This window comes from Vanellus vanellus (genome assembly GCF_965231255.1).
Source record: "Vanellus vanellus genome assembly, chromosome: 9".
Lineage (NCBI taxonomy): Eukaryota > Metazoa > Chordata > Aves > Charadriiformes > Charadriidae > Vanellus > Vanellus vanellus.
In genome coordinates, this window is record NC_138914.1 from 4,906,974 (window position 1) to 4,920,780 (window position 13,807).

The 13,807-nt window shown below is 42.3% G+C and overlaps 1 protein-coding gene across 1 annotated transcript in view; it reads left to right on the plus strand.

Annotated features, from left to right (window-relative positions):
- Positions 1-13,001, plus strand: part of TAFA1 (TAFA chemokine like family member 1) — a gene marked incomplete at its 5' end in the record, with an annotated part of 233,993 nt that extends 220,992 nt beyond the window's left edge. The window contains 2 exons of the mRNA XM_082487977.1: positions 7,747-7,871; positions 12,974-13,001. Coding sequence (XP_082344103.1) covers positions 7,747-7,871; positions 12,974-12,991 — 143 coding nt within the window. The 3' untranslated portion in view covers positions 12,992-13,001. The remainder of the gene's footprint in view (positions 1-7,746; positions 7,872-12,973) is intronic.
- Positions 13,002-13,807: the final 806 nt, after the last annotated feature.

Below are 13,807 nucleotides of genomic sequence, written 5' to 3' on the forward strand. Positions count from 1 at the left end.
TTTTATGGGTATATTTTAGTGCAGCCCCCAGGGTTGTTCAGACACATATTACACTCTTAAAAATATCCTACTCTGGCTGCTGAATATATTGCAATGAAAAATCAAGAATTCTGGGTGGAAAAAAATATAAAAATCTTCAATTCTTTCTAAAGTTTCTGCCGGTGAATTAAACGTTGTTCAAAAAATCTGGAGAATATTGCAAAGATCAGAAAGTTCTAAAATAAGAAGATTTAATATGATCTCTTTTTAATGTTTACTACAATTAAAAAATATTAAATTATCTCAGCAAGGCTGGATCTGAGGCAATTAGGAGATACGAGACATCACTTGCCAGACTGATTGCACTGTGCTTGTATTTTAAACTGGAGAAATGTCAGTGTTCCCAGAGTTATGAGAGGTCTGTTATCAAAGTCTGCAAAGTATTACACTGCGTGAGCATTAGATTGATGTTTCTAAAATTGAGTAAGATTGAATTAAAGCAGATAGTTTGATGGACTCCCTGTAGGAAGCATCCTGTATTTCTCTTAGACGGCATTATTCAACCTGAAATCTTTTGTTTCGGATTTGTATTCTTTAACTTACCAGACTACTGCTTTACAGCTCCCCTGGTAAATAGTATTTCAGCCTGTTTATGAAATACAGAACCCTTCAGATGACACCTTCTTTCACTCCAGTTTTCTCATCCTCCTAGAAAGCGTGTTCCTACCCCCGGAATTCAATCTGCACCCCATGACATCCCAATAAAGTAAGAGAAACTACATGTCTCATTCACTTCTCTGAGATTTTGTTGTATAAGGAATAGGTGAGCACAGGGTTACAGATTCTCCTATTCTGGTTTATATCGTTTTTTGTTTTTTTTTAAAAAAAGCAAAATGACCTGAAAGATTTTACCTACCTCTGTGCTATTCCCATTGCCAAAAGTCTCCATCAGTGCAAGAGTCTCTCACGGGGAGTTTGAACTTTCCTTTAATCTAATCCATTTAGAAAATGACTCACAATTTATTGAATAAAGTGGAGAAAATTGATATCTTTTCATTAAGCTGACAAAGTCTTTTTCACTGCTGGCATCTGTGAAATGTGTTCTCTATTTAAATTTTATTTATATCAGTCTTCTCTGGCGGAAACTAGATTAAAATGGAATGCTTTATACTTAGAGCAAAAACTTTCCCATCCTGCAACGAGTGCCATACTGGTATTGAAAATGAACTCTGTTTCTTATTCCTTGGAGTAACGTGATACCTATGATCAGGAGGAAGCGCAATCTAATATCTCTAACCCTTTGTATTCTATTTCTATATAAACAAAATGTGTACACTTTATCACAAGCAAAAAGAGATAGCTGCAGTGGCTTTATAACGGCAAATGCAGAAGCAATCTTGGAACATTTTAATACATAGCATGTTCCCCCTAAACTGTTGAAAAATGCATGATGATACTTTGCTCTGTTTTCGTATTTCAGGGTCTTCCATAAACATGAATTAAAGCTACATATTACTCCGTGAGCATTGTCATATTGTTACATTGTTAAATATGTCTTTATACTTATTGTCATATATAGTCTGTCAAGTTGTTAAAGCGATTTCCAAAGTACAAATGCAGAAAAGTTAAAAGGAGAATTCTGTCTGCAAAAAAAAAAAAAAAAAAGAAGTCTTTGCATTTTTTATACACACTGGAGTAGCAAACATGACACAAGCAGGTGCCTGCGAGTTCCTGGGCTGTGTGCGCACATTCTCTGCCAGACCACCCTCTGCCCGTGTCCTGTTAATCACCTGCAAGAGGGCAGTCACCGCTTTGAATGACTCCGTAGCTGCAGTTTAATGTAAGAACTTGAAGACTGAGGAATGTGAAACTCAACAAGTTCGGGAGTTTCAACAGGTTAGGAAGTTTTAGTCAAATGGATTGTGTATTTTTTCCCAACTGTTGCTTGATTCAAGAGGGAGATGAATGGAATGGTCGGTGTTTCCACGTTGATTTGATCTCAGTTTAGATGTAAGTATTTGAAGGTGTTTACTGCATTTTTACTGTGGTCCCATAATAGAATAATTTGTTACTGAAATTCAGGGGGAAAATGTCCCCAGTCAGCTCTTTTCACGCACCAAAGCTTTGTGCTCCAGATGATGCACAAGAACAAGTCAAAACACAGTCACTACCCTCATGCAACCCAAACAGGGTTCTCATGAACTTTGCAGGCTGAAGCCCACTGAATTAGACAGTAAATTATCCATGGCCCAGCAATGTGCCCTTGTTGCCAAAAAGGCCAATGGAATCCTGGGCTGCATAGGGAAGAGTGTGGCCAGTAGGTCGAAGGTGGTCATTCTCCCCCTCTACTCTGCACTGGTGAGGCCACAACTGGAATACTGTGTCCAGTTTGGGCTCCCCAGTTCAAGAGGGTCAGGGAACTGCTGGAGCGAGTCCAGCGAAGGGCAACTAAGATGATTGAGGGATTGGAGCATCTGCCTTATGAGGAAAGGCTGAGAGAACTGGGACTCTTTAGCCTGGAGAAGAGAAGGCTGAGGGGAGACCTTATTATGGCGTACAAGTATCTAAAGGGTGGGTTGAAGGAGGATGGAGCCAGGCTCTTTTCAATGGTTCCCAGTGACAGGACGAGGGACAATGGGCACAAGTTGGAACACAGGAAGTTCCGTTCAAATACACGGAAACACTTCTTTGCGGTTCGGGTGACAGAGCACCGGCACAGGCTGCCCAGGGAGGGGGGGAGTCCCCTTCTCTGGAGATTTTCAAGACCCGCCTGGATGCAGTCCTGAGGGATGTGCTCCGGGCAATCCTGCTTTGGCAGGGGAGTGGGGCTGGATGATCTCTAGAGGTCCCTTCCGACTCTGAAACTCCGTGATGCCGTGAATTCAGTCTAAGCTGGAAGTTCCCTGCAGCCACCTAAGGCTCTGGGCATTATGTTTGGGAACAAATTCATTTTAAAATGCAATAGTATTGTGTAAACACAAGCAAACATAAGCGATTCTCTTGCTCTTTCCCTATATTCAATCTGATCACCAGATCTCTTCTCTGTAGTTTATTTCTCTGTTTGGTACATGATTAGCAAATGCATTTCAACCAAATGCCTTTTTGTCTCTTTATCTAGACATCAAAAATTAAATATTTTGGTGAAAAATTTTCTATAGCTTTGCAAACAAAGATTAAAAAAAAAAAAAAAACAGTGTGAATTGGACTGGAAAAAAGAACCTCAAGAATTTTCTGAAGAAAGTTGCTTTTCTCCCCAGCTCCATTAATTACACACTTAGACTTTAATACTCTTACAAAAGAGGCATTTGCTTGAAAAGAACTCCGATATAAGCAATCCCTTATTGACACTAGCAGGAGCTGGGGAACAAAGAAACCCAAACCAAAACACAAACAAAGCAGGAGTAGGCAAGCCTCTTTTATATCATATCCTTTTTCTTTCCCCACGGCGGAGGGTATCTGTCTCAGCCAAATCAGCCTTGCGTGAAAAAACTCCATGCTTCATGTATTCCCTAGACAGTGAGAAGAACACAATGAAAACCACTCCAAAACGTTACAGGCGTCTAATTCAGCATGATGTGAGCACTCACAGCCTGCGATGCCTGGTGACTAACGGGAGTCTGTAATTCTCCTCCAGAATGAGCAGTTCGGGTCACTGGGAAGCTCAGGTTCCGCAGGATCTGGGTGATCTTGAATGCAAACCGCCCTGAGGGAAAGCATCTTAACTTGAACAATTCTCTCTCTCACACGACCGCTTCAGCACGTCTCAGAACGACATAACCTAAATGTAGAGAAGCTGAATTGTATTCCCCGGGGAAGCTTTTTCCAGCCCCCCCCCCCCCCCCATACAGGTGTCCCTAATCTCAAACGCAGCAAACTGTGATTCATTTTAAAGCTTTTTCCTGCCTCTTTGAACAGAGCTGGAGGTGTAAAACTTTGAAATCAAGTAGACCTCAAAGGATCAGCAGTGCCCAAGAAGGACAACTGGTCCTAAAGATTAAAAGGCTTAATCTTAATAGAAGAGAAAACCTATAAACGCAAGACTCAAAGGAAATCATTTTCATGGGCTCTGGACGCCCCTGCCCCAGCGTGGTGCTGAGGACTACACCGCAGCGAGCTTTGTAGTGCTTCAGGCTTACAAAGGATTTTGCCCACTTACATACTAGAGACAAATAGGAGCTTTTAATCCGCCAATGGCCTTAATTGCCCTTTATAAAAAGAACCTTGTCTCCAGCCCAGCGACGCTGGGTAGGGACAAGTGAGGGAGCTCACCGGAGGACCCGTGGGTGGGCTACCTTGTGATTGTAGCTGCACATTGATCACAAATTTTATATAAATATATACATACACTAAAATCTGCACGGTATTAGATGAATCAGTTGACATTAGGGTTCAGCACCGACTTTGCATTTGATTATTTTTCAAGGTCAATGCCCAAACACTCAGGCTGTATTTAACAGCATCAATAAGTAGCTAAATCATTTTAATTGCTAAGAGCTGTATCGCTTCTCCGCGCTGCCTCTCAGTCTGTATGCATCTCATATCTCTGTTTCACATTGACAACTCCCTAGGCCAGGGCGTTCAGTTTGGTGCTTTTAGTACCTAGCACCATAGGAGCCTTCTCCATGGTAATTTAATGCTACAGCACTTCTACTAGTAAATAATTATGATCATCGCTTTTGATTCCATATCACAGGATTCTCCTCACGTATTCCGAGGATGCTCTGTTCTGATGATTGCTGTGAAGGCCAGTGTTTAGCAGGATATGGTTTTTCAGTTTGCCCGCTGCTCAGTCTATTATTAGAGCACAGATTCAGCCCTCGTATGCCTTTTCATGCATAGCAAAGAGAGATATTTCTTTTCTCCACTGTTAGCAGCATTAATGATACCCGTCTGAAAATGGTGTGTGAGTAGCATCACTCAACTGCCTCCAAGCACAGGTGTAAAGGGGGGGGTTGTGTGTTTGTACGTTCTGAGAAGTTATATATTACGTGATAAAAATGAGGTGTAAGCTGTGAGGAGAAATAGGAAAGACAATACAGAGAGCTAGATGGTCGTTGTAGATCCCTTCCAACTGAACTATTCTATTCTATTCTATTCTATTCTATTCTATTCTATTCTATTCTATTCTATTCTATTCTACTCTATTCTATTCTACTCTATTCTATTCTAAGCTTAGCTTACTTGCTCCAACTTACTCAACTCTTCTTCCAGACCAAAAGAGCTTTCAAACCCAAGGTGGTTCTCCCTGTGTTTCAGGTAAACTATGTTCCTGTTGGGACAGTTCTTCAGCATGTCTGCTGGTATAATCACATACCAAGGGAAGGCCTGTTTTAGAGATACTCACTTGGATTCCTGAATCGCAGTAGCTTCCCATTAGAGGTAATTAGCTGGCCCAGAGATATTGCTTGTCATTCTGGTTTGTTTTTCACTAAGACGGGCTATACTGGGATGCACTCCAGCATGGGCCACCAAATATCTTGACCCGACGCCATTCAGATCAACCGTGTACCTCAACAAGCGGCAGAGGCTGGTTTGTCCAGCTTATCAGAGGATCAAGGATCTCACATTTCCAGAGGAGGTCTTAACTGCACTTTAAAGGAAACAAAAGTGAAATTTAATGAATGTATACTTGACCTTCTTTACAGAATTTCCCACTCTATATTTACCATTTATATTTCCCAGAGTTTACTATCAGCTTTACATAAAAAATAGCTTCCTTTCTGGACCCGTGACATATTTTCATCTTCGTTTAATCAATCTAAATAATTTCTCCCTGTTACGTTCTTACTTAAATAATACGCTATTTGCCTTAGTTTGGGTGTAAGCATGTATACGTAAGTCTCCCATTTGTACGTATACATTTGCAGTATTACACACCTACCTGCCTGCATCTGTGTGCGTGCGCTATTTGTTAGTCTGCAGCAGCAGAAGATGGATCAGAAAGTCAGGGGACCATTAAGGAGAGGGAATTACATGAGACTGCCAGATAAAGTGGCTGGGGGTTGACCCTGCTAGCAGTGGTGCATTTTTCATGGGCCACGATGGAAAACAAAATGCTAAATCGGAACAGGCCTATGAAAAGTTAATTTTCCTTTCAGAACTGAGATCAAAAGGGGAACCACTCCCAGTAAATTAGGATTGGAGCAATAAAGTCAGCTGCCTAGGTGGGATAACAGCAGGTGTGGTAAGATAACGTGATGGGTATAACTCTGTGTAGATAATGCTGATGATACGTAACTTTAAAGCTTTGGCCACTCAGTGGCCACCTCTCCTAACCTGAAAGCAAGAGTGCAGTTCGAGTGTTACCGGAGGTGCTGGAGTCCCTCTTTTGTGCCTTGTTGAGTATCTTTCTTCTGGAGTCTCCTGTTCTGTGCGCCACGCAGAACCTCCTCTCGCATGATGAAATGGACTGGTGATACGCACTTTTTAGTCCAGGAGTGCCTGTGGGGTTGGCGCATTGATTTTTCATTGGGGGTTAGTCGTATCTTAGAGATTAGAGAAAAAGGGACTTGTAGCTTCATCTGTGTATCTGTGAATTAAGGGAATGGACGTTAGTAGCAACTGCAGACGTGTCTTTGGGTGTTTCCTTAGGACTTTGTGAACATAACCAGATTACAACTAGATAAAAAATAAATCAAGACTTTAATTATAAACGCTGAAATGTTGCACGCGCAACGGGGCATTTTCCAGAGCTGAATGGTGTGATAGAAAGGTAGTCTGCTGCTTCAAAGGTATTTTGTGGGCTTGAAGCAGCTATGTGGGGAGACAGGAAAGGGTTAAGTGTCTCCCTTGGAGCCAGAGTGCGAGAAGCTTTGACACTTTAGGCTTCATGAGTGCAACCATGAAATTAATTCTTGCCAAGGAAAACAAACCACAGAGAGAGCCACTCATGCACCAACTAGTCACAGTTTGCAAGGTTAGCTAAACTTTATCAAAATCCCTAGACAAAAAATGTCATTAAGATACAGTTAAGGTTATAGACAGATACCAATTCCCAGGCAAGAAACTTCATTAAGGTACACTCAAGGTTGTAAACATATGTGCCAATTAAATTCAAACAACAAGATTCAAACACTGTCATTATTTACAACGTTAAATATTTGGAAATTAAAAGTTACTGCTAGAGATAATATGGTTTCTAGAAAATTCATAATCGTGTTTCAACAAACTGAACTTGTGCTGCTGTTCAGTATTACCTTACCTTCTATTTCTCGTTGTGATGCTCCCTGCCATGGGGTACTGTGAAAGCTAAAAGTCTACGCGGGTTCAAAAAATTCTGCACAGCTTTGTGGAAGAAAAAGGCGGCTGTAGGTATTGAAAGCAAAGCAGACACCGTTTATTCTGGAGTGCCCCAAGCCACGAGTCTAGAAGACCTGGAGAACATTCTGGAGAAAATCTCTTTGACTTGCCTTGTTCTTTTATATGTCCATGACCATCAGATTGGCCACTCGCAGAGACGGGCTGTTAGGATGGATGGTCCTTTGGTCTGAAGCAGCATTCCAGCATTCCATCACGGCATTCCCCGCAGTCACAGCATGAGAGTAGACCAGATCTCATGTATAAGGAAGCTCTGGCAAGCAGTGCACTGTCTTAGAGAATGTAGAATGCAAAACAAGCAATTAAATGTGAAATCCTTGCAACTACATTTCAATTGAAGGGTTTAGAAGGGATGCTCCGTCTCTTAAACGCAGTGTTAGACCCTTAAGATATTATTTAATTAGATTTTTGATTATAACATAGTTGTGAACGTTGTCTTTTCTCTTTTAGCTTCAATAGTGATTGGGAAATGGTGGTGTGAGATGGAGCCCTGCCTAGAAGGAGAGGAATGTAAGACATTGCCTGATAATTCTGGATGGATGTGTGCGACTGGCAATAAAATCAAGACTACCAGAGTAAGTCGTCTTTCTGTCTATATCTAGGAGGTCTTAGTAGGGAAGGGACTCACTAATAATTGCTCACACATATCTTTTCCATCATCATGTCTGCTGTAAACATCTTAAAGATCACTGCATACCTCCTCAGCCACCCAGTGGTTCTGGTTGGGTGAAATTTAGTGAAAATTCACATGGATTCAGGCTGGCCAGCTGAGTCCAGGCTTGATAACCAGTGGCTTGGAGCTGCTGGTCACTTTCTCACAGACATTGTCACCTCAGAAAAAAACCTTGTGCACGTCACCGGGTCCCTTGGTGGTGGCTAAAGGGAAGAACATTAGATGGAAGGGATCTGCTGGATCTTATGTCCATTCCTTGGCTCTTCCAGGCCACATCTGTATTAGCAGCTGTACTTTGTAGCATGAAACAGCGCTGGGGACTCAAATCAGCATTTCAGGTCTTCAGAGCAGCTTTAGCCCCACGCACCCAGGAGCGACGCACTCTTCAGATGCTGAAGATTTGGGTTACACAGGCCAACAGGCGGTCACAGAATCACAGAATGGTCAGGGTTGGAAGGGACCTCCGGAGATGACAATTTTCACCATGCATTGCAGGGAAAACGCAGAGATACGGCTGCAAAGAGAGTGAGTGTGAATGAGTTGGCTAAACTTCTCCTGCTATGAGATTACCTTTGGAGAAAAAGTGTTTTTCAAAAATAGATTCTAGCTTCTCTTTTGCATTGTGCAATTGTTTCACAACCATTTTCTTAAAACTGCCACCTATACCTCTAGTCAACAGTTTTAATTAAATTATTTTCATACCACAATTGAATATTTTTCCAAGAAAATTACATGGTTGCCAAGTCAAGTTTTTTTTTTTTTTATAAATGAATACATTTTGTTTTTCAGTAAATTGGAATATAACTTTTGAAACCCGCTAAATGAAAAAAAAAAAAGGCAAATTTTCAAGAATTTTTTCTGTGTTTATTAGGAAGCTCTACATAGTCATACCCAGCTACTAATTCACAGGGACGTGAAGCTTAGTGTCACGATTTCCTGACTTCTTCCTTTTTCTACAATCCTAAATCTAGTCACTTTTCATGTCTTCTAGGCCTTTTGGTGAAGGAGGGGGTTTTACCCCAGCCGATCCCTGTGCCTTCTGAATTCTTTTCTTTCCATCCATACGACCTACCCGAGGATGGTTGTATCGCATCTCGAGTTTCTTGAACGGTGCCTTCTGGCACGGCTAATCTCACCACCGCATTAAATTACTGGGATACATATTAACATAGGAGGTTTTCTTTGTGAAAGGCAGTAAGTGGCCCCTGAAAACAGGACACGTATTACCTCTTTGCCACCTCCCAGAGCAAAGGAGAAAGCACGGAGGGAACCGTGATTCCTTGGCACAATTTCTTCCTGGAGTGTCGTTGTTGCTGCAAACCACTCTATGCTCACAACTGAAACACCACTGGAAGTTTGTGCCCTCCTCTATGTGCCTTGCAGCGAAATTAAAAAAAAAAATAAAAGACCAAACCTGCTACATGTCCTTTTCAGTGAGGCAACATTTTTCTCACTGAATTAGGGGTTTAAAATGGAAGAAAGCGATATTAAAGAAGCAATAAGCAACATGAAGAAGAGTGTTATACTTTTGTTAAATTACAATAATTCAGTACTTCTGCAGTCTGTCTGCAAATTATATAATTTAGGAATTGCATTTGCTTTTTTTCTGCGAAATTGTCCTGCTCTTAACTCCCCCAACCCTCATCATATAAACTAGTTTTAGGCGATAGCCTGCGTCTAGAAGTGATTGCTAGAAATTTAGCAGCTTCATTAATATGCAGATGTATGGTCCAATCTATTCAGTATGCATTATTGTATTTCATTTAAATTAAATACTTACAGAGTGAGTGCTCATAACTGAAAAAATATTTCTTCATTTACCCACGGGAGTTATTTTAATTAGCTTGTGAGGGGAGTACCTTATGGTGCTGCTTCCAGTAGAATTTTGCTTTGTTGCTTTAAAATATCATTACAGAACCCAATTGACAAAGGCAACATGACACGATGTGCTTAGCAACTGTCTCTTGCATTTTCTAAGCAAAAATTCTACTTCATAATCCCCAAAACTTTGCTTGAATCCCTACTGCTGCATCAAGTCTAGCAACATAAATACAAAATAATAGAAGCAATCCTGAAACAGGCATTTTTTTCTTTGTTTTGTCATTTCAGATGGCATCAGAGAAAGAGATTACACTATAATCTGGACTGACCCCAGTCCAGGCTGCAAGATTGGGCCATGTGTGTCTAATTTATGTAGTTAAGGAAGTTAAGAAAGCAGAAGAAACAAGACAAATCAGTCAACATCCTAGCTATATCTGTGGTGATTAGCCAAAAAGCTAGAGCAAGTCACCCAGGCTGTAAACTGTAAACTGTTTTAATGAAGGCTTTTCCTTACACTAAATACATTTACGTTAGGCAGCTGCTGTCCTGACAAGGAAAATATTCACATTTATGACTCGCAGGATTGAAATACCTATTAGTGTATTCTTCGAGGCCCACCGTAAATCACATATAAGTATGTGTGTGTGTGTATATGAATACACAGATGTACACAGTATATGTAATTTTGCAGTGTAGTGTATTACTTCATGCTTGGTTCTCAGATGTGATCAATACTGATTAGTGTCAGAGGAAGGTGGACAACAGATCCAGCGAAGGCTTTGCCAGCACATCCTCCATTCCTTCCTTTTCATGCGTTTATTCCCGGGTTTAGTCCTTTAGCATAGCTCACTAATTAAGTTGTTAAGGCCAAAGATATAAAGCTCATGGCCTCTGTAAATCGATTTGTTTTCTATTGATGGTCAGAGCAGGTGACAAACACTGGAAAGAAATCATTTTGTAATTCAATTTTTGGAGCAGTTTCAACAGTTTTTTTAATCCCTATTCACTCCTTTTTTTTTTTCTTTTTTTTTTTCTTTTTTTAAAGAACATAAGTTTTGATGCTTTCCTTCCTTAAAAATGTGGGGCTCTGGGAGCTGCACTAGGACCTGTCTGGCGACCACATCACTACATTTGAGCAGAGCAAGGGGCACCAGGGGAAATGCAAGAGCATGGTCCCAGCCTGGATGCTGGGAGATGGTGCCCACAAGGGCACATAAATGCCTGTAAGAACCAGAGCTGCTGAAAACCCATGAAAACACGGCTCTTCATGCGTCCCGTGTTTTGTGAGTTCCCATCTGAGCGAGGGAGTCACTCACAAGCTTGGAGCACCTCTTCAGCTTCACAGCCTGCGCTGTGCCCTCCATGACAGCCCACCCACCCCCCAGTTGCCAGAGTCGCGCTCGGTTTACCCTACATTTTGCCATCAGAGAAACGCAGGCCATTTTACGGTGCCCCGAGGGACCTGAGCATCACATTTCTTAGCAGCCACTGCTCATCTCTTGCTGCAGCAGATAGCACCTGAGGTGCCCCTGGCCCCTCGGCACCGCGGCCCCTCGGCGTTCCCTGCTCCGGCACCAACCACACAAACTCTTGAGGCAGTGTGCAAACAAGAAAGGGATGTATTCCTCCCCGAGAGAGAAAACCCAGCAGGGTCACTTGTCAGTGGCAAAGCAGGAGAGCAGAATCACAGAATCACAGAATCACAGAATTATCAGAGTTGGAAGGGACCTCTAGAGATCATCTAGTCCAACTCCCCTGCTAGAGCAGGATTGCCCGGAGCACATTACTCAGGACTGCATCCAGGCGGGTCTTGAAAATCTCCAGGGAAGGGGACTCCACAACCTCCCTGGGCAGCCTGTTCCAGTGCTCTGTCACCCGAACCGTAAAGAAGTGTTTCCGTGTATTTGAACAGAACTTCCTGTGTTCCAACTTGTGCCCATTGCCCCTCGTCCTGTCACTTGGAACCAATGAAAAGAGCCTGGCTCCATCCTCCTTCAGCCCACCCTTTAGATACTTGTATGCCATAATAAGGTCTCCCCTCAGCCTTCTCTTCTCCAGGCTAAAGAGTCCCAGCGCTCTCAGCCTTTCCTCATAAGGGAGATGCTCCAAGCCCTTAATCATCTTAGTTGATCCTTAGAAGGATGGAAACTGGGGGAAGGAAGGAAATGGTACATGAATCCAGAGTTTTAGTTTCTTTTTTTAAGCTGTCCAACTAGGTTAATATGTCAGATGCTTTCCAGATAAAGTTTTTCTTTAGAGCAGTGAGGAAACCCCTCTGTTTTTGTGATAACGGTCTCTGCAATTAAGAGGTCATTTCAAAGTGGTGGAGCACAAGATAGTAAATACCTCTTGCTATAAGACTTACTGCTGCATTTCATCTTATCGCCTAGTGCTCAGCTAATAATTTGTAGCCCTGATTGAATGCCTGAGCCTGCTCATATTCAAGTCAATTTGAGTTTCATTGCTGACCTAGTCGTCTAGCAAAGGGCTGGACCCTTTGTGCCATTCATCTGCGTGTATCAGTGTGGGAAAGAACCAAAAGCCTTACCTCGAGAGAGCTATTTCTGCTTCTGGTCAGCCATTCTTATTTGAGCATCCTAAATAAAAACCTCTGGGCGGTGGTGTTTCCTCTTCGAGCCATTAGTGCACTCGCTCAGATCAATTGTGGTGTTAGTCATAAAGAGCGATGGTTTTACGGTCTGTCGAAGGCCGTGTTATCTCCCCTGAGGTGAGTAGATGAAGTGGGTCAGACTTTCCAGTCTATTATATAGCTAGTCCCTCCTGTCCCGCCCCTCTTTGGGTAAGTGGGTTGGTAGAGGTCCAAACGAACCTGAAAGACGGGTCCCTCTGCATGTCCTTGTCTAGCGGAAGCTACTGGCATCACTCTGAGAAGGGGAGGGTGGAAGGCTGGGGTGAGCGTGGCCCATGCCATCTCCTGCACCACCGGCCCGGGTGGTGGATGCGCGTCGACCGTCTCCCAGGGTACAGGCAGGAGCTCGCTCAGGGTCTGCCCTGAGCACATCCTTAAACCCCCGCAGCCCCGAGAGAAAAGAACCCCCCCAGAATATTGCCGTTTGAATTCAGCTGTATCGTGAGCAGGACAAAGTGCCGCAAAGCCTAGGTCTTGCTTTCCGCTCCTAACGCATTTTAATTAACTGACTCTTTCGCACTTGCTTCCTGCAGATCCACCCGAGGACCTAACAGAGCGCCGTCTGCATGGAGACAGTGAAAGCCCTGCTGATTTATGAGGACAAAGTATTGAAAGTTTTAAACCATCTCAGCATTTACAAGCCAAATGGATTTCTTATTTGCACTTTGACTGTTTACCAGATAACAACAGTGGCTTTACTGTGTGAAAGAAAGTATTCAGTGGAAATAATGCCCCTGATTTTTGACAGCTGAAAATAAAAATGAAGAAAATGGTTCCTTTGGTAAAGTTTCCGAGATTGCGAAGTACAAACAACAGTATAAGTTTGGATCTACAATTTACTTTATACCGGTTAAAGTATATATATAGAAATATATATATATTAATACATGATATTTTGAAATAAAAGCCTCCCTCCTCAAGAAATTGAATAGTACCACACTTTGCTGCAGCTGCTGTAAATTTTTCTTTTCTTTTTTGTAATGGTCTGGAAGATCCCTACCTGTTTCAGAGAGAAATGTGGCAGTGAAGAGGCAAAGCAAACCTGCTGCGGTACAAGGACGCCTACGAGCTACACGAATCCTACCGATGCGGCATCCAGAGCTTCCTGTTCCCTTCGGCAGAATTTCGAGGGCATTTGTTGTTCCACTTTGTGTTCTGGAGGCTTTTCCCCTTGTGCAATACTAGCATGCTGGCTTTGCTTCATTAACCATACTTGATTGATATATAACAATGATAATTCTATCCTCTTCCAAGAAAATATTTTTAGAGCTGTTAGATATTCCATGAAGATGAGATGGACAACTGCTGAGTGAAGTACAGTATGTATTAAAAGTTTATTTGGCAGAGTTTGGTAGACCGTGAGCTCC